Source organism: Mauremys mutica, chromosome 21, assembly GCF_020497125.1.
Source record: "Mauremys mutica isolate MM-2020 ecotype Southern chromosome 21, ASM2049712v1, whole genome shotgun sequence".
In the NCBI taxonomy this organism is placed as follows: Eukaryota; Metazoa; Chordata; order Testudines; family Geoemydidae; genus Mauremys; species Mauremys mutica.
This window is the reverse complement of record NC_059092.1, coordinates 25067537-25087284: the sequence shown is the minus strand read 5'-3', so window position 1 is coordinate 25087284 and position 19748 is coordinate 25067537. Positions and strand designations below refer to the sequence as shown.

At 50.0% G+C, this 19748-nt stretch overlaps 1 protein-coding gene across 5 annotated transcripts in view; it reads left to right on the top strand.

Annotated features, from left to right (window-relative positions):
- LOC123354317 (class I histocompatibility antigen, F10 alpha chain-like) overlaps nucleotides 1-19748 on the top strand; it is a 67510-nt gene that overhangs the window by 32608 nt on the left and 15154 nt on the right. For 3 of the 5 annotated variants that reach the window (XM_044996222.1, XM_044996220.1, XM_044996221.1), the window contains exons 4-7: nucleotides 3192-3467; nucleotides 5354-5455; nucleotides 5876-5907; nucleotides 18339-18380. In XM_044996222.1, the coding sequence (XP_044852157.1) occupies nucleotides 3192-3467; nucleotides 5354-5455; nucleotides 5876-5901 (404 nt within the window). In that variant the 3' untranslated portion in view covers nucleotides 5902-5907; nucleotides 18339-18380. Of the gene's footprint in view, nucleotides 1-3191; nucleotides 3468-5353; nucleotides 5456-5875; nucleotides 5908-13942; nucleotides 13962-18338; nucleotides 18381-19748 lie in introns of those variants that run through there. The other 2 variants (XM_044996225.1, XM_044996224.1) reach the window with 2 other exon arrangements.

Below are 19748 nucleotides of genomic sequence, written 5' to 3'. Positions count from 1 at the left end.
AGGAACTATGATGTGATTGGAATAACAGAGACTTGGTGCAGAGACTGGAGTGCTGTCATGGATGGATATAAACTGTTCAGGAAGGACAGGCAGGGCAGAAAAGGTGGGGGAGTTGCGTTGTATGTAAGAGAGCAGTCTGACTGCTCAGAGCTGCGGTATGAAACTGCAGAAAAACCTGAGAGTCTCTGGATTAAATTTAGAAGTATGAACAACAAGGGTAATGTCGTGGTGGGAGTCTGCTACAGACCACCAGACCAGAGGGATGAGGTGGACGAGGCTTTCTTCCGGCAACTAGCAGAAGTTACTAGATCGCAGGCCCTGGTTCTCATGGGAGACTTTAATCACCCTGATATCTGCTGGGAGAGCAATACAGCGGTGCACAGACAATCCAGGAAGCTTTTGGAAAGGGTAGGGGACAATTTCCTGGTGCAAGTGCTGGAGGAACCAACTAGGGGCAGAGCTCTTGTAAACCTGCTCACAAACTGGGAAGAATTAGTAGGAGAAGCAAAAGTAGATGGGAACCTGGGAGGCAGTGACCATGAGATGGTCGAGTTCAGGATCCTGACACAAGGAAGAAAGGAGAGCAGCAGAATACAGACCCTGGACTTCAGAAAAGCAGACTTTGACTCCCTCAGGGAACTGATGGGCAGGATCCCTTGGGAGAATAACATGAGGGGGAAAGGAGTCCAGGAGAGCTGGCTGTATTTTAAAGAATCCTTATTGAGGTTGCAGGAAAAAAACATCTTGATGTGTAGAAAGAATAGTAAATATGGCAGGCGACCAGCTTGGCTTAACAGTGAAATCCTTGCTGATCTTAAACGCAAAAAAAGAAGCTTAAAAGAAGTGGAAGATTGGACAAATGACCAGGGAGGAGTATAAAAATATTGCTCAGGAATGCAGCAGTGAAATCAGGAAGGCCAATCACACTTGGAGTTGCAGCTAGCAAGAGATGTTAAGAGTAACAAGAAGGGTTTCTTCAGGTATGTTAGCAACAAGAAGAAAGTCAAGTAAAGTGTGGACCCCTTACTGAATGAGGAAGTCAAGTATCAGAGGGGTAGCCGTGTTAGTCTGGATCTGTAAAAGCAGCAAAGAATCCTGTGACACCTTATAGACTAACAGATATTTTGCAGCATGAGCTTTCGTGGGTGAATACCCACTTCGTCGGATGACTTGCATCCGATGAAGTGGGTATTCACCCACGAAAGCTCATGCTGCAAAACGTCTGTTAGTCTATAAGGTGCCACAGGATTCTTTGCTGAATGAGGGAGGCAAACTAGTGACAGAGGACGTGGAAAAAACTAATGTACTCAATGCTTTTTTTGCCGGTCTTCACAAAGAAGGTCAGCTCCCAGATGGCTGCTCTGTGCAGCACAGTATGGGGAGGAGGTGAGCAGCCCTCTGTGGAGAAAGAAGTGGTTCGGGACTATTTAGAAAAACTGGACGAGCACAAGTCCATGGGGCCGGATGCACTGCATCCGAGAGTGCTAAAAGAGTTGGTGGATGTGATTGCAGAGCCATTGGCCATTATCTTTGAAAACTCATGGCGATCGGGGGAGGTCCCGGATGACTGGAAAAAAGCTAATGTAGTGCCCATCTTTTAAAAATGGAAGGAGGAGGATCTGGGGAACTACAGGCCAGTAAGCCTCACCTCAGTCCCTGGAAAAATCATGGAGCAGGTCCTCAAGGAATCAATTCTGAATCACTTAGAGGAGAGGAAAGTGATCAGGAACAGTCAGCATGGATTCACCAAGGGCAAGTCATGCCTGACTAACCTAATTGCCTTCTATGAGGAGATAACTGGGTCTGTGGATGAGGGGAAAGCAGTGGATGTGTTTATTCCTTGACTTTAGCAAAGCTTTTGATATGGTCTCCCACAGTATTCTTGCCAGCAAGTTAAAGAAGAATTGGCTGGATGAATGGACTATGAGGTGGATAGAAAGCTAGCTAGATCATCGAGCTCAACAGGTAGTGATCAATGGTTCCATGTCTAGCTGGCAGCCAGTTTCAAGCACAGTGCCCCAAGGGTTGCTCCTGGGGCCGGTTTTGTTCAATATCTTCATTAATGATCTGGAGGACGGCGTGGACTGCACTCTCAACAAGTCTGCAGATGACACTAAACTGGGAGGAGTGGTAGATATGCTGAAGGGTAGGAATAGGATACAGAGGGACCTAGACAAATTAGAGGATTGGACCAAAAGAAACCTGATGAGGTTCAGCAAGGACAAGTGCAGAGTCCTGCACTTAGGACGGAAGAATCCCATTCACTGTTACAGACTAGGGACCGAATGGCTAGGAAGCAGTTCTGCAGAAAAGGACCTAGGGGTTACAGTGGACGAGAAGCTGGATATGTGTCAACAATGTGCCCTTGTTGCCAAGAAGACTAATGGCATTTGGGGCTGTATAAGTAGGGGTATTGCCAGCAGATCCAGGGACGTGATCATTCCCCTCTATTCAGCACTGGTGAGGCCTCATCTGGAGTACTGTGTCCAGTTTTGGGCCCCACACTACTAGAAGGATGTGGAAAAATTGGAAAGTCCAGCAGAGGGCAACAAAAATGATTAGGGGGCTGGAGCACATGACTTATGAGGAGAGGCTGAGGGAACTGGGATTGTTTAGTCTGCAGAAGAGAAGAATAAGGGGGGATTTGATAGCTGCTTTCAACTACCTGAAAGGGGGTTCCAAAGAAGAGGGATCTAGACTGTTCTCAGTGGTACCAGATGACAGAATAAGGAGTAATGGTCTCAAGTTGCAATGGGGGAGGTTTAGGTTGGATATTAGGAAAAACTTTTTCACTAGGAGGGTGGTGAAGCACTAGAATGGGTTACCTAGGGAGATGGTGGAATCTCCTTCTTAGAAGTTTTTAAGGTCAGGCTTGATAAAGCCCTGGCTGGGATAATTTAGTTGGGAATTGGTCCTGCTTTGAGCAGGGGGTTGGACTAGATGACCTCCTGAGGTCCCTTCCAACCCTTATATTCTATGATTAATAGAATATGGTCAGGGATGCTAATGCTGTGGATTTGGCATAGAAATCCTCTAGCATGGTGGAAAATCCTCATCAGAGGGATTCCGTCTCATCGACTCTCATCCTCTCCCACTGCTGGGGTCTCAGAATTTCATGTTGCAAACCTCCAGCAAAGACTGCCTGGATTAGAGCTTGAAAACAGCTAACTTCAATTTCTTCTTTTTCCCAGTGCACCCAACAGCTAGAGTGAGTGACAGGTCATCTCATGACGGCCTCACCACCCTCTCCTGTAAGGTCAGTGGGTTCTACCCCCGGGACATCACCGTGACCTGGCTGAGAAATGGGGAGAGCAGACAGCAGGTGACCTACTCTGAAGGCATCCTACCCAGTGGGGACGGGACCTACCAGACCTGGGTGGCAATGGAGATTGATCCCACGATCAAAGTCCATTATTCATGTCACGTGGAGCATGAAAGCCTGTTAGAGCCACTCTCTGTCCCCTGGGGTAAGGAGTTTGTGTGTTTGTCTGTGTTCCTAGTGGGAGAGGGGGAATCCATTACTCTCAACCCCTGAAAAATTCTCATTTCGATGTATAGGCTGAAGCTGGAATTTCCTCAGGGCCTGTGAGGCCCTGTCCCCTTTGGCCCTGTCCCTCTGCAGTCAAGTTCTTGTGCTAGACTTGGGACCCACAGTGCCTGGGGCTCATGCCTTGCTCTCCAGTTTGCTGCCTCTGGGGCTGTTGGATACATCTCAGCAATACAGTGTCTCTGAAGGGAGAAGATTAACAGTGAGACATTAAGGCCTGAAGGGACCATTCTAATCATCTGATCTGAGCTCCTGCATAGCCCAGGGCAGAGGGGAATCTCACCAGGGACCCCAGCATCCAATCTGGTGATGTGGTGGCGAACTAGATCCTTCAGAAGGAGATGCCCATTCCAGATGTAAAGTCTCCAAGGGATGGAGAATTTACCACATCCCAGGGGAAGCTCAAATCTGCCTCTTATTTCTAGACAGAATTGGTCTGGCTTCAGCTTGCAGCCCCCGGTCTCAACTTCATGCACTCGTGGTCCTGCCATGAGTGCAGAGGACAGGACTAGATGACTTCTTGCGGTCCCTTCCAGTCCTATGATCCAGCAGGTTCTCAGAAACATGGCTCTATGGGTCCTTCATTCTTGTCCATGTGGCCAGAGAGATGTTTAATTTTGGGAGCAGCTTGTTTCTGTGTGCAGTGATGCTGGAAGAGAGGGTGTGGCCTTGGAATGGAGCAAGGAGGCAGATTGGAGCCCTTCATCAGCGGGGAGAGTCTCCTATGCCCCTAGTACTTGAAAGTTGGGGAAGAATTTATTACACATGGAGCTGCCTTCCAGGCATCTTTTTGCTTGGTTAATTCAGATGTGGAAAAATGCAGCAGTTGGAAGTGCAAACCATTTCTAAAAGGGCAGCCTGCACTGGAAATCTAGTCAGCAGATGGTTTCACATCATAATCCTGCTACCACGTCCCCTGCCAATTTTTGTGTCATAAACCACATTTCCTTATTCTCTTAGAAAAATTTTTCTTTTTGCTGTATTATTATGTAGATCTTTCAGAAAACAGGCAAAGCTGATTAGTGAAACTGAAAGTGTATACAGAACTTGGGGTTTAACAGGTGTATATAAGCCAAGAACAGTATTAAAATATCTCTATCGTCCCTTCTTCACTTCCTGCCCCCCTCAAAAAACACACATTGTGTCTGTAACTCCAGTCATGCCAGGGAAATCCAGAGCTTTGAGGTCAGTTTCCAGTTTGTCACCAGACTCCCACAATGGGACTGTATTCCGTTAGTCATGAAAGTCATCATGGTCAAGGGGGGGTTAGGGGCTGGGAGCCAGGACTCCTGGGTTCTGTCCTTGGCTCTAGAAGGGGAGTGGGGTCTCGTAGGTTAGAGCAGGAGGTCTGGGAGCCAGGGCTCCTGGGTTCTGTCTCTGGAAGGGGAGTGGGGTCCTGGTGGGTTAGAGAAGGAGGGGCTGGAAGTCAGGATTCCTGGAGTCTATTCCTGGCTCTTGCACTGACTCACTGTGTGATCTTCAGCAAGTCTCCCCCCTTTCCCGTTTAGGGATGATACTGACATCCCTGCTCTTCCATAGTTAGGTTTATGAAGATTGATTAATGCTGTAAAAGTCCTCTATTTTAGGTGCTAAATATTTATTATGAATTGAACTGGTAGAGGCTGGGTCTACTGTCCAGGACTTTCCATGGTGGGGTGCAATGCATGGTAGCTGCACTGGAAGAGGTGGAGGGTTGCAGGACTCAGCCCTTATCTGGGGAGCTGACTGACTGATCCCTGCAATGAGATGAAAGAGGGTTTTAGTGGGGATTTTTCCCCATTGATCATTCTCTCCATTCCATTTCAGAACCAAATAACAGTCTGATTCCCGTTGTGGCTGGAGTTATCACTGCAGTTGTCCTGGTTGGTGTTATAATCGGAGTAGTCGTCTGGAAAAAGAAACGCCCAGGTAAAGAGCCTGGGATGGGGGGATTCCCTGGACTTGGTGGGCCCTGCAAACACCCCTAAGGACAACAGCAGTACAGGTGCCAGTGTCAGTACAGTGTAACTGCCCCACTGTGGGACTGAGCTAATGACACCCAATGGGAGCTGCTGGAGGGCCAGACCCAGAAACTGGGTGTGGGTTACAGTTTATATGGGGTTAGGTTTTCCGAAGACCTCAGCAGCCAGTGGGCTGAGATCTTTAGAAACTCTTGTCTCTTTGTGTCTTTCTCTCCTGCTGATCATGAGCACCTGGGACTTTGAGTCCATTACTGAGCGCCAGGGAGCTGTGCTGGGCCAGGGGCCCTGTTTCTGAGCTGTGGACACTGATTGCGGTCGGTTCCTGCCTTGGGAGCTGCATTCACTGACATTTGCCTTTTCTCTGCAGGGAGAAAGGGAGACGCTACGCTGTAGCTCAGGGTAAGTGACAACAAACCCATCGCCTCTTTTCAAGTGGCCATCCCTGAACAGCCATCAGTATTTCCTTGTTGATTTTAACCTAGAGGCTCTGACAGGAGATCCTTGCTCCCGCTCATAGGCCTTGTCTGCACTGAGGGTTTTAGGGAAATCTCCAACTATTGCTCTAGTACCATAGAATCGTAGGACTGGACGGGACCTCGAGAGGACACCCAGTCCAGTTCCCTGCACTCAGGGCAGGACTAGGTATTATCTAGACCATCCCTGACTAGAGGGAGATTCCACAACCTCTCTAGGCAATTTATTTCAGTGCTTAACCACCCTGACAGGATTTTTTAATCTTATGTCCAACCTAAGCCTCACTTGCTGCAGTTTAAGCCCATCGCTTCTTGTCCTGTCCTTGCAGGTTGATGGGAAAAAAATGTTTCCCCTCCTCCTTGTAACAACCTTTTACGTACTTGAAAACTGCTATCACATCTCCCCCTCGCTTTGAAACGTTTTGATGAAAACTGAAACAAAAAAGTTATTTAGCCCTGTTCCCACATTCACATGTTCTATTATTGCCTTTTCTTCCTTAAACTGAGGCAAGATGGGGATAGTGGGTATCTATTAGCCTTATGCTAGGCCGCAGCCTGGGGCTTTCCAGGCTGGAGCTCCCCTGCTCCTCTGCCTTTTCCCAGCCCTGCTTCACTCAGGTACCCTGTCTCCCTCCCATACCCAGTGCTCTGTTATCTGGGGTGCTGCCCCCTGGCAGTAACCCTTCAGTCTTAGGGTCTCCCCTCCTCAGGGAACCCCCAACCCACTATCCCCACCTTGCCTCAGTTTAAGGCTACTGCCAGTCATTGTCTAGCCCCACGCCCTGGGGCAGGCTGCAGGATCAGCCACTCATCACTGGCAAGGAGGGTTTGGACCTACTGCCTTGGCCTACCCCTGGGCTGCCCTCTGCAACCCCCAGTACCTGTTAGCCCTCTGCTAGGCTGCAGCCTGGGGCTCCCCAGCTCCTCTGCCTTTCCCCAGCCCTGCTCCACTCAGGTACCCTGTGTCCAGCTCCCTGCAGCCAGGCCCATCTCCCTCTACAGCCAGAGAGAGACTGTTTGCTTGAGCTCCTGGCTCAAGCCTTTATAGGGCCAACTGGGCCCTAATTGGGGCGTGGCCCCAGCTGAGCCTGCTTCCCACTCAGCCTGAGCTGTTCTGCCAGCCCTCCAGCCCTCTCCCAGGGCTGGTTTTAACCCTGTCAGGGCTGGAGCGGGTAACCACCCCGCTACCTACCTGAATTGAAAATTTATACGTTTTATATAGGATCAAAGAGACTGTTGTATTGGGACCAGTTGGCCTTTCCCAACTCTTCTCTATCCCTTGCAGTCTGTCTTTCACCTACTCTCTCTGCTCAGGTTGCTTTCAACGAAAGACAAGTAATTTTCTCCTCTTAATTCGGTTGCCTTGAGTGTTGTCGCTGTCTCCTTTGCCTTGTGTTTTCAAACAACAGGTCTTGGCTTTGTTTTGGAGTTTCTTGTACCTGCCCACATTTTCATCAGCGCCCTTTGGGAGCTCCTCTTCTTAGAGGGGATAAAAATCACAACTTTAAAATTTTTATTTAAATTATGACATTTAAATTTAGGGGTTTTTTGAAAATTTCAATCAAATTTCTTATTTACATATTGCTAGTTCTTCTCTTCCGTGTTATGGTCTCAAATTGTCAGAGTGGATGTTTTCTACTTGTTTGGTTTTTTTTAGTTTCCCAATTGTTAATAAAATTTCAGATTTGATGTAGATTTTTTTCTACTAAAAAGTTTCAGACTTAAAATGCTCATCTGTGCTGAAAAAGACAAGCCCAAGGCCTCATTAATATCCCCTATTATGAGACTGTACAGACACAGAATTGAAAAGCAAGTAGCCTGTGCTCTGCTCCTCCTTTGGAAATCTTTGTAAAGAGCTTTGAGATCTACTAGTGACAAGTGATGTGTAAGAGTTAGATGATTTGCGCCCAGCATCACCATCCAGGATACTGTATTTCCACAAGTAAAGAGCTGAAATGCTTCAACCATCAAGTTTTGCAGTTTGAAGTCAATGGGACTTTTGCCCTAAGCATTCTTGAAAATCCCTCCCTTAGATGGCTAAAGGCAGGCTGAAGAGCCTAACTTCGGGCTCCACTTTTTGAAAACTTTGGCCTATATAAAAAAAATTGCTACTGTAAATTACTGAGAGTTTAAATAACTTTTTTTTATTGTTAAAACAAAATTGTTTCACTGTTGAAGTGACAGATTCTTCTTTGAGTGATTGCTCATATCCATTCCAGTTAGGTGTGCGCGCGCCGCGTGCACGTTCGTCGGAAGACTTTTACCCTAGCAACACTCGGTGGGTCGGCTGGGCGCCCCCTGGAGTGGCGCCACCATGGCCCCAGATATATACCCCAGCCGACCCACCCACTCCTCAGTTCCTTCTTACCGCCCGTGTCGGTCATTGGAACAGTGGAGTGCGGCTTAGCTGACCTCCACCTCCCTAGCATTCTCGTAGTTCTCGTTCTGTTTGTGTATATAGTTGTAGATATAGTTGAAATATAGATAAGTGTAGTTAATTGTTAATTGTTAAGTAAGTACTTGGTAGACTTAGTCGGGTTCGGGGCTTAACCCCTTCCCGCACCGGGACCGGAGCACATGCCCGGCTCCCCAGGATTCAAGCCGTGCTCGGCTTGCCACAGGCCGATGCCCACAGGGGATCCACACAACTCCTGTCTGAAGTGCCTCGGCGAGTCGCACTTAACAGCTAAGTGCCCAATTTGCAAGTCTTTTAAGCCACGTACTAAGAAGGAGCGGGACATTAGGCTTAAACAGCTCCTTATGGAGGCGGCTCTCACCCCTCCGTCCTCGGCACCGAGCGCGGCCCCATCGGACTCCAGGAGCGCCTCATCGGTACCGGGTCGTACCGGTACGCCTAAGCCCTCTCGGCACCGGACATCGCCGGCACCAAAACCAGGTCTGAGGCGCTCGCTAAGAACCCTGCCGCTCCGGCACCGCCCGACGTGCGGCACGAGGGCACGGCTCGGATGCTCCGCCCGGCGCCCGCTCCCGCCGCAGCACCTGCTAAGCCGGCGCCGTCGACTCCGGTCCACCAAGGGCCGTCGAGTCCGGCACCTGTCTCCCCAGCACCCGCCGTGGTTGAGCTGGTCATACTATCCACGCCGGAGGTATGCGAAGTGGCTAAAGACCTGATCGAACTGACGGACCCGGCACCGCCACCACCCCCGGCACCGCCGGTGCGGGTGATTCAATCAATCGGGAAGCCGGCCCTCGTTCGTCCAGCTTCGATCAGTGCACCTGACCAGCACCGCTCTTGATCGCGGTCCCGCAGGCGTTCCAGATCCCGGCACCGCTCTCGATCTTCGCGCCGCTCGCAGTCCCGGCACCGCTCCACCACACGGCGGCGGTCCGACTCGCGGGACCGCTCTGCATCCCGGTCGCCGTCCTGCTACTTACGGCGCTGATCACCGTCTAGGCACCACTCCCCTAGGAGCCGCTCACGGTGCCGCTATTCCAGGTTGCGGTCAACCTCCCGGCACCGAGCCGGTTGCAGGTCCCGGTCTCGATCTCGGCACCGAAGTTCTTCGCGGCACTGGTCCCTGTGCGTAAAAGCACCAGATCGGTGGGGACGTCGGCCCAAGGTCTCTCAGCTCCTCCATGGCCTTCCAGGCATCCGTCGGTTTCGTCCCAAGCGGGAAGTTACTACTCTCAGGACCAGGATGCAGATGTGCCGGAGGGCCTGTTTCAGGAAGCCCACCCCCAAGCGCAGGGTGATCAGCAGTGACCCTTTTGGACACCATGGGCTTACCATCAAGCCCGATGTGCCCCTTTGGTTCCCTCACGTGCCGCCTCTTCAGAGCACCGGGCCCCAGAGGCCACAGTTAGTCGTCCTCCACCAGCTGGCACTGACGACTGGTTGGCTCCAGTGTCCACCTCACCGGTGCACCTCAAGCAGGAACCTCGGCAGGACCACGAGCAGGTGCACGATACCCTTGCCCCCGGCGTCTCGTCCTCTTCCTCACCGGATGAGGCAGTGGCAGGCGCGTCGTCCTCGAGCCCGCCTCCTATAGACCTTATGGCGCACCAGGACCTCCTCAGGAGAATCACTCTGAATATAAATCTGCAAGTGGAGGAGGTCCCAGAGGTCAAGGATCCTGTCATCAGCATCCTTACAGCTGACGCACCCACCAGAGTGGCTCTGCCCTTTATTAAAACTGTTCAGGCCAAGGCAGACACATTGTGGCAATCGCCGGCCTCCATTCCGCCGACGGCGAAGGGAGTCGAGCGTAAATATATGGTACCATCCCGGGGGTACGAGTACCTGTATATGCATCCTCCTCCTTCTTCCCTGGTGGTTCAGTCCATCAATGAAAAGGAGCGCCATGGACAGCAGGCCCCGGTTCCAAAATCCAAAGAAGCCAGAAGGATGGACCTTCTGGGCCGCAAGGTGTATTCGGCGGGTGCCTTGCAGCTAAGAGTAGCGAATCAGCAAGCTCTGCTGAGTCGTTACAATTATAACACCTGGGCGGAGATGAGCAAATTCCGGGAGTTGCTTCCCCCAGACTCCCGCCAGGAGTTCAAGGCCTTCCTCGAGGGAGGGAAAAAGGTGGCCAGGACCTCCCTGCAGGCCTCCCTAGACGCGGCGGACTCTGCAGCCAGAACCTTGGCGTCCGGTATCACCATGAGGCGCATCTCCTGGCTGCAGGCTTCCAGCCTTCCGCCTGAGCTTCAATATACCATTCAGGACTTGCCCTTCGAGGGCAAGGGCTTATTCTCGGAGAAGACTGACACCAGACTCCAGAATTTGAAGGACAATAGGGTCACTATGCGGAACCTGGGCATGCATACCCCCGTGACCCAGCGGCGCACTTACCGCCCCCAGCCCTTCCGTCCGTACTCTGTCCTAGACAGAGACAAGATTTCGGCAGACGCTGAGGGCGCGGCGGCCGCAGGCGCTATTCAGGTCCTCAAACCAGTCAAAACCGCGGCTCCTCCAAACCGCAGCCGGGCCCGAAGTCGTCCTTTTGAAGGCGCGCCCGAGGACAGCATGCCACTTTCCATTCGGGATCCTTCACCTCCCTTCTCCAACCGCCTCTTATTTTTTCCCGGCGTGGTCCCACCTGACTTCGGACATCTGGGTCCTGCGCACCGTGAAGCAAGGATACCACCTCCAATTTGCTTCAACCCCGCCTTACCACCCCCACTCCCAGTCCCTCTTCAGGGACCCCTCTCACGAGCAAATCCTCTTGCAAGAGGTCCAGACGCTTCTCACCATCGGAGCGATAGAGGAGGTGCCAAGGGAGGAATGGGGCAAAGGGTTTTACTCCCGTTACTTCCTGATCCCCAAGTCGAAAGGGGGTCTCAGGCCTATCCTAGACTTACGCGGCCTCAACAATTCCTGATAAAGTTAAAATTCCGGATGGTCTCCCTAGGGACCATTATCCCATCCTTGGATCCCGGAGACTGGTATGCTGCCCTCGACATGAAGGACGCTTACTTTCATATAGCCATATTTCCTCCACACAGGAGATACCTCCGCTTTGTAGCGGACCATGGGCATTTCCAATTTGCGGTCCTTCCCTTCGGCCTCTCCGCGGCGCAGGGGCCCCCATTCCATTCATTCTGGACTACATCTGGCAGCTTAAGCAGCAGGGCCTTGCCGTATCCTCCCTGAAAGTTCACTTGGCAGCCATATCTGCTTTCCATCCTGGAGAGGCTGGTCACTCTTGTGTTCTCTCACCCGGTGGTCGCCAGGTTTAGGAAGGGGCTGGAACGCCTCTACCCTCAAGTTCGTCGTCCTGCCCCCACCTGGGACCTCAACCTCGTGTTAAACAAGCTTATGGGTCCCCCCTTCGAGCCGCTGGCAACCTGCTCTCTGCTGTACCTATCATGGAAGACGTTTTTCTGGTGGCCATTACTTTGGCCAGGCGGGTCTCCGAACTTAGAGCACTCACTGTAGACACCCCTTACACTGTCTTTCATAAGGACAAAGTTCAGTTGCGGCCACATCCCGCTTTTCTCCCTAAGGTGGTTTCGGCCTTTCATACGAATCAGGACATCTTCCTCCCAGTTTTCTTCCCTAAACCTCATTCCTCCCCGCGGGAGCAGCGGTTACACTCCTTAGATGTTCACAGGGCGCTTGCATTTTATATTGACCGTACAAGGCCCTTCCGTAAATCCCCCCAGCTTTTTGTGGCAGTGGCGGACCGTATGAAAGGCCTCCCCATCTCAGCACAGAGGATCTCCTCTTGGCTAACGGCGTGCATACGCACATGCTATGACTTGGCCCATGTCCCCGCGGGCCATCTCACTGCCCATTCTACCAGGGCTCAGGCTTCCTCAGCTGCGTTCCTGGTGCACATACCGATCCAGGAGATATGCCGTGCAGCGACCTGGTCATCGGTCCACGTGTTTGCTTCGCACTATGCTCTCGTCCAACAGTCTAGAGATGACACGGCCTTTGGCTCGGCGGTTTTGCATTCTGCCATGTCTTTCTCCGACCCCACCGCCTAGGTAAGGCTTGGGAATCACCTAACTGGAATGGATATGAGCAATCACTCGAAGAAGAAAAGACGGTTACTCACCGTAGTAACTGTTGTTCTTCGAGATGTGTTGCTCCTATCCATTCCAAACCCACCCTCCTTCCCCACTGTCGGAGTAGCCGGCAAGAAGGAACTGAGGAGTGGGTGGGTCGGCTGGGGTATATATCCGGGGCCATGGTGGCGCCACTCCAGGGGGCGCCCAGCCGACCCACTGAGTGTTGCTAGGGTAAAAATCTTCCGACGAGCGTGCACGCGGCACGCGCACACCTAACTGGAATGGATATGAGCAACACATCTCTAAGAACAACAGTTACAACGGTGAGTAACCGTCTTTTTTATGCCACTACATGACAAGTTCTTAATAAAAATACACTGAGTCCCTGATGCTGCAAATGCTTACTTAACTTTAAACAACGGGACTGTTTCTGTGAGTAAAGTTATGTATCTGTTCAAGTGTTTGCAGGTTCAGGGAATTAATTTTCAATATTGGGATTTTTGTGTACAGCAATTTTATAAAATGATACCCAGTGGCTGGGGGTACAGGGGCTGCGGGCTCTGGTGTGGGTCTGAGGATGAGGGATTTGGGGTACAGGCCGTCTGCCCTGGGGTTGGGACCAGAGGACTCCCCGCAGTCCTCTCCTTGCTGGCAGCAGCGAGCTCTGGGGGAGGGGGCCCCCTCTCCCCACCAGCAGCATGGGAGCTCCAGGGCTGGGAGAGGGGCCCACAGCATCGCTGTATGCCCCCAACTTACTCCCCTCCCCAGTTCCACCCCACCACCTGCCTCTGTCCTCTCCAGCCCCCTGCTGCGCAGCCCTTTATAGTCTGCTGCGCAGCTTAGAGGGAACTTGGGTTACAATACCATGAAATATCAGATTTTAGTATCTGAATAATGAAATTTACAGTTTTTTAAATCCTATGACTGTGAAATTTACCAAAATGGATCGTGAATTTGGTAGGGTCCCAATTATGATGCTTCCCATGCAACTCGAACTCTGCCCCAGTAGGTCTGGGAATAGGAACAGGAAGTAGAACAGCATCAGGCCAAACCAAACTTGCCCTTGTCTGTGTGCCCAGCACCACCCCAGATCAGCATTCCTCTTCATACCGTCCACACTGCTCTGTGCAGTGCCATTGATTAAGGCAAGAATTTAACTAATCTTGATTGGCAGGGGGACTGTTCCCTCTAACTTTTTCAATCCCTGTGTGGAAAGAATTTTGCTATGTGCGCCGATATCAAGGTAATTTGAGGACGCGCCCCACCAGTAGACACAAAAAACCTAGATTTAATTTATTTATTTTTTAAGTTACCATAGGGATAATTACTCCAGCCAGGACAGGTTAGGCATCTTAGAACTCACTACTCAAAGAATTAAACTTAAGCATAAGAGAAATAATTTTTTAACTGCACAAACCAGTCAAAAGACTAAAATAGCAGCACTTGGAAAGAATAAAATTACAGAGAATACCTGTGCATTGCAGGAAGTACCAAGAAATAACAACAAGAACAACACAAGTATGTGTTGGAGGTGAGTGTGAAAAATAAAGTGCGTGAGAGAGAGCGAAACTGTGTGTGTGTGTGTGTGTGTGTGTGCGCGTGCGCGCGCGCGCAGGGCCAGCCCCACAACAGGCAGGGAGTTCAAATGATGCCCCCTCACTTGGGCCAAAACTTTGAAAGGTCTCAATTCTGCCTTCTTCCTGTTTTACTCCTCTCATGGTACTGCTCTGCTACCCACCCCAATAAAGGAGAACTAACAACTTAAAATGCCTTGTTCAGAATTTTTAAGTAACACGTAACTTTCACACGCCTGAAGAGCGAATGTAACTTTTCTTGTCTGCATAGTAAACACTGGCATTTTTATCTGTTTGAATAATCAAAGTGGTGCTTTCCATGCCTCCTTGGTTGCAAAGATTTGAACTGCTTCCTGCAGGTTCACAGTCTGAGTCACCTCATGCTCTATTGAGATGGTTGCAAGGCCAACCAGCCTCTCCTGTGTCATTGTGGAGCGTAGATGTGTTTTTATTAACTTCAGCTTGGAGAAGCTGCGTTCTCCACTGGCAACTGTTACAGGAAGGGTTAGAAATATGCACAGAGCAACAAAAACATTTGGAAAGAGGGTGGTCATCTTATTTGTGCACATATATTCCAGAACAGCCTTTGGAGTTGATCCTGCTGAAATGTATCTTGAAAGGGCTTTCAGTTCATCACCTAAATCACTCGGATCAATATTGTGCATGTCATCATGTGTCTCTAGTGCCCTGCATTGCTGGTGTAGGTCTTCTTCAGGTATAGTGAGGAGTTTTGGAATATCATACAATATCCCAAATATACTGCTGTGGTCCTTGAGCTGCATAAAACGTTCTTCAACTGACTGTATTGCACAATCTAGCATCTGGTTAAAGAATTCAACTTTGAATTGTTGTTTGGGGTCTCTTATGGGCTTATTCCGTGCCTCGTAATCAAAATGTCTTCTTCGGTGACTCTTGTATTCTTGAATGGGTGGGAAAATAGCTTCAGTGTGAAGTTCCTCTGCCAGCTACTGTGCACTCTTCAGAATGTTTTGAAATCCCTCATCTGACTGTTAAGACTGTAGGTATGACTTTGCTTTGTCCAGTTGTTCCATTGCTCCAGATATATCAAGGTCAACACCTTGGAGTCTCTTGCTTACAACATTTATTTCAAACGGTACGTCATGCCACAACACTAAGCCACACAGAAATTTGAAGTTATGTATGTTTCTGGTGATTCCATTTCCCTCTGCCACTGTTCTCCCATGAACAGTTCCTATCATAGCATTATCCTCCATAATGGCAACTATGGCATCATCTGTCTTCCCAGTTTGGTGTTTGATAGGCTTTATCGCCTCCACTCGACTTTCCCATCGTGTGGCACTCAGTGGTTTCAGTGTCAGAAAGGATGTTCCCAGATGTTGCTTCAAAATTTGCCATTGATGAGTTGATGCAGAGAAAAATACATAGATGCTTTTGAATTACATTAAAAAATTCAGCAGCCTCACTAGAAGTTTATGCTGCATCACTGACCACCAAGTTCATTGAATGAGACCTGCATGGGACAAATAAAGCCGGAGGGTTTAACTCTCGGATCCGTCTCTGCACTCCCCTGTTCTTTCCTCTCATGTTGGCACCATTATCGTAGCCCTGACCTCTCATGTCAGCTATCGCAATTCCTGTATCTTCCAGCTTTTTAAGAAGCACATTTATCATACTAGCTCCTGTAGTATCATCAATGTCAATACATTCTAGAAAATGCTCTCTGACAGTCACCATTGCAGGGACATTTTCACTAGGTTCTGTTGTTGTTACAAAATGCACCATTAAAGTCATTTTTTCCATATGGCTGATGTCAGGTGTGCAGTCCAGAATAATAGAGTAATATCTTGCTGACTTCAGATCTGCCACAATCTTCTGTTTGACTTTTGTTGCCAGTAACTGTATGATCTCATTTTGAATTGTTTTTCCAAGGTTGTGGTGTGCGTACATTTCGTGGGTGGTGACTCTTCTTAGATGCTCCTGGAGTACAGCATCAAACTCCGTCATCAGCTCCGCAGTTTTAAGGAAGTTTCTATTGTTTGGCACATACAGCTGATCTGAAGTGCCACGCAGTGCTAGGTTTTGGGTAGCAAGCATTCTCACAATGGCAATGAGTCTTTTAGGAACATTTTGCCAGTAAAGAGACTCTGATGCAATCTTCTCTTCATGCTGATCATCTATGGTGGCTTTAACCTTAGTCTCATCTCAAGCTCTTTCCACCTATGGAATGCTCTCTGGTGATTTGCTGCCTTCTCTTGGCATGTGTCATAAACAGATAGTTAAGGGTTAAGGTCTGTTTTACCTGTAAAGGGTTAACATGTAGTACCTGGTGACCACCTGACCAAAGGACCAATCAGAGATGAGATAATTTCAAATCTCTGTGGAGGGAAGCCTTTGTCTGAGTGAGAACTGTTTTTGGATCTAACAGAGGACAGTCATGTCTCCAAGTTCTCCTGGAGTAGTTTCTACTAATTAATAGTGAGTATTAATTAGAAAGGCAAATTAGTCTTATGATTTGATTTCTACAATTGCAAATGGATGCTGCAGTAGCTGCCAGGTCACCTGCACTCTGACTAACTGGAAGATCAGGCATCTCCTCACCACTCACATCCTCATTGGGGCTGGAAGGCTCAGCATGAAAATTTGTGTCTATGTATCTCAGGAGAGCTCCTTCCTGCTTAGATAGAAAAGCTTCCTTTGCTTTCTTTCTTTTTCTGAATGCTGCCCCAGAGGGGCGTTTTCTTCTTCCACTCATGACTGCTGTTCGGTGCCAGCTAGAGTGGCTCTCAACTCTCACTTGAAGGGGACAAATAAGCAGGCTGGTAGCAGGGCCTGAGTGAGGGAAGATATCAGCGTCTTAAGGGCCAACTGGCTCCTACTACTTCAGTTGACTGCCTATTCTCCTCAAGTGGGTTCAGGGAAGCAGCAGGAAACAGGAAGCTCCCTGACAAGCTGGTGTCAATCAGTCCAGGCTCCTGGGGGTGCTAGAGAGGTACATAAGAGGCACCGCCTCCTCTCTCTCCCTGCAGCTCCTGTTGCTTTCTGTTAGTCCCTCTCACCTTTTCTCCTGCCTGCCTGTTATGTCTCTTGTGCCTTCCTTCCTCCAGCACAGCACTCCACCATCTCTGTGCATCTCGAGCAGAGAGAATACATATGCACCAGCACCAGACACAATTTTCTACACTCTGGGTCCTAGTGGCGCCCTCTTCCCCTCCCCCAGTCTGGCAGCTTAGGTGGCTGCCTCAGTTCACCTCATGGTAAAGCCAGGTGTGTGTGAGAGAGAGAGAGAGAGAGAGATGTGCATATGTGCTGGCTGCTGGGGAAGTCTATGAGACCGTGCGCTGTCTCTTTAAGGCACTCACACCAGAAGGCTCAGACCATAGCAGCTGAGCTCTCCAGCTCCTGGGCTCTGTTCCCCTCACCCCTGCACTGCAGAGATGGGGCATATGGGAGGGAGAAACCCTGACATCAGCGCCACCCCCTCCTCCCCGCTCTGCACAGCCAGGAGGAGGGTCCCTGGAGCAGCTGGCCAGGGGCCCCAAGACAAAGGGAAGGAGCAATGTGACTGCAGAGCAGCTGGGGGAGGGACACCTGAACACATGCTACCATACGCGGCTCTGCTAGTTAAATGTGCGGCATTTGATTCACTCCTGGGTGGCTGAGTGACCACACAGCTTAGAGGGCACTCAGGGTGAGGGTGACGTCTATGGTGTGCTTGAAGGACCCCTCTGGGCACAGATTGAAGGGGGCAGAGTTGAGGTTGTTTAGCAGGGGTATCTGTGGAACTCCTTGCTAGAGGATGTTGTGAAGGCAATGACTATAACAGGGTTAAAAAAAGAACAAGATAAATTCATGGAGGAAAGGTCAATCAATGGCTATTAGCCAGGATGGGCAGGGATAGTTTGATGATTACCTGTTCTGTTCATTCCCTCTGAGCCACCTGGCACTGGCCATTGTCAGAAGACAGGGTACAGAGCTAGATGGACCTTCTGTCTGACTCAGTACGGCCATTCTTATCTATCCTTAGCCCAGCATCTCCTACTTTGCTAGCTGTTGAATGTTGAGTATTCGGTGCTCCCATTCTGAAGAGGCGTGAGAAGCACAAAGCAGTGCTGACCCCCTACAATGGTAACGTTTTTTGCATGTGAATAATGGAAATCCAGGGCAGCTGCACTGTAGACTGATCTGTGCACCAACCATCTCACTGCTAGGGAAGAGTAAGGTGATGACTCTTCCCTTTGGAGAAGAGTCCCTGTATCTACTAACTACGCTGAAACCTGCCTTGTGAGAGATGCTAATATACTCTCTCTTCTCCTCCTCTGCACAGCAAATGACCAGGGATCTAGTGGCTCTGCCGTGGCTGCCAAGGGTAAGTGAGGGGGGCTCTAGCCTACGGGTTCACTGCTCTGATTCTGGCCTCTGGAGAGAGACACCTCGTCCAAGTCATTGGACCCTGAGTCTCACTGGCCCATCCCCTCTAGCAAACCAGCCTCAAGGAGCAGAACAGGGATGTTCTGGATCCCTTATTTCCCTTTTATTCACACGGGGGGGGGGGGGGGCAGGAACAGGTTTGCAGCCAAATCCCCCTTGTTTTCTCTGAGATTAATTTAGGTGTGAAAGACTCTAGTGACAGGGATTTCCCTGTGGCTGCTGAGACAGCATTGGTTGAGGTTTGTAATGATAAATCCAGTTGCTTCAGAGAACAGTCTCCAGTGAAACTGTATGGAGGAAGCAGAAGGGATTGAGCCCAGCATTTTAGGGTATTCTACACTACGAAATTTGGTCAAATTTATAGAAGTCAGTTTTTTAGCAATCATTTTTATACAGTCGATTGTGTGTGTCCCCACACAAAATGTTCTAAGTGTATTAAGTTGGCAGACTGCGTCCACAGTACCGAGGCTAGCGTCGACTTCCGGAGCGTTGCGCTATGGGTAGCTATCCCACAGTTCCTACAGTCTCCGCAGCCCATTGGAATTCTGGGTTGAGATCCCAATGCCTCTTGGGGCAAAAACAGTGTCACGGGTGGTTCTGGGTACATGTCATCAGGCCCCCCTCTCCCTCCTTCCGTGAAAGCAACGGCAGACAATTGTTTCGCGCCTTTTTTCCTGGGTTACCTGTGCAGACGCCATACCACGGCAAGCATGGAGCCCGCTCAGCTCACCGTCACCATACGTCTCCTGGGTGCTGGCAGACGTGGGACTGCATTGCTACACAGCAGCAGCTCATTGCCTTTTGGCAGCAGACGGTGCATTACGACTGGTAGCCATCGTCGTCGTACTCCTGGGTGCTCTTTTAGCCGACCTTGGTGAGGTCGGTCAGGGGCTCCTGGGCAGACATGGGAGTGACTCAGCCAGGTCATTCTCTTTTTAAGTTTTGTCTCCTGGAGACTCAGTTCTGCCGGCAGTCGTACTGCACCGTCTTCTGGCAAGCACCCAGGAGATGACGATGGCTAACAGTTGTACTGCACCGTCTTCTGGCAAGCACCCAGGAGATGACGATGGCTAACAGTTGTACTGCACCGTCTGCTGCCAGCCTAAGATGTATAAGAGAGATGGAGTGCATCAGAACAAGAAATAGACCAGATTTGATTTGTATTCATTTGCTCCTCCCTCCCTCCATGAAATCAACGGCCTGCTAAACCCAGCGTTTTGAGTTCAATCCTTGAGGGGGCCATTCTGTGTGACAGTTGTTTGTGTTTCTTCTTGATGCAAAGCCACCCCCTTTGTTGATTTTAATT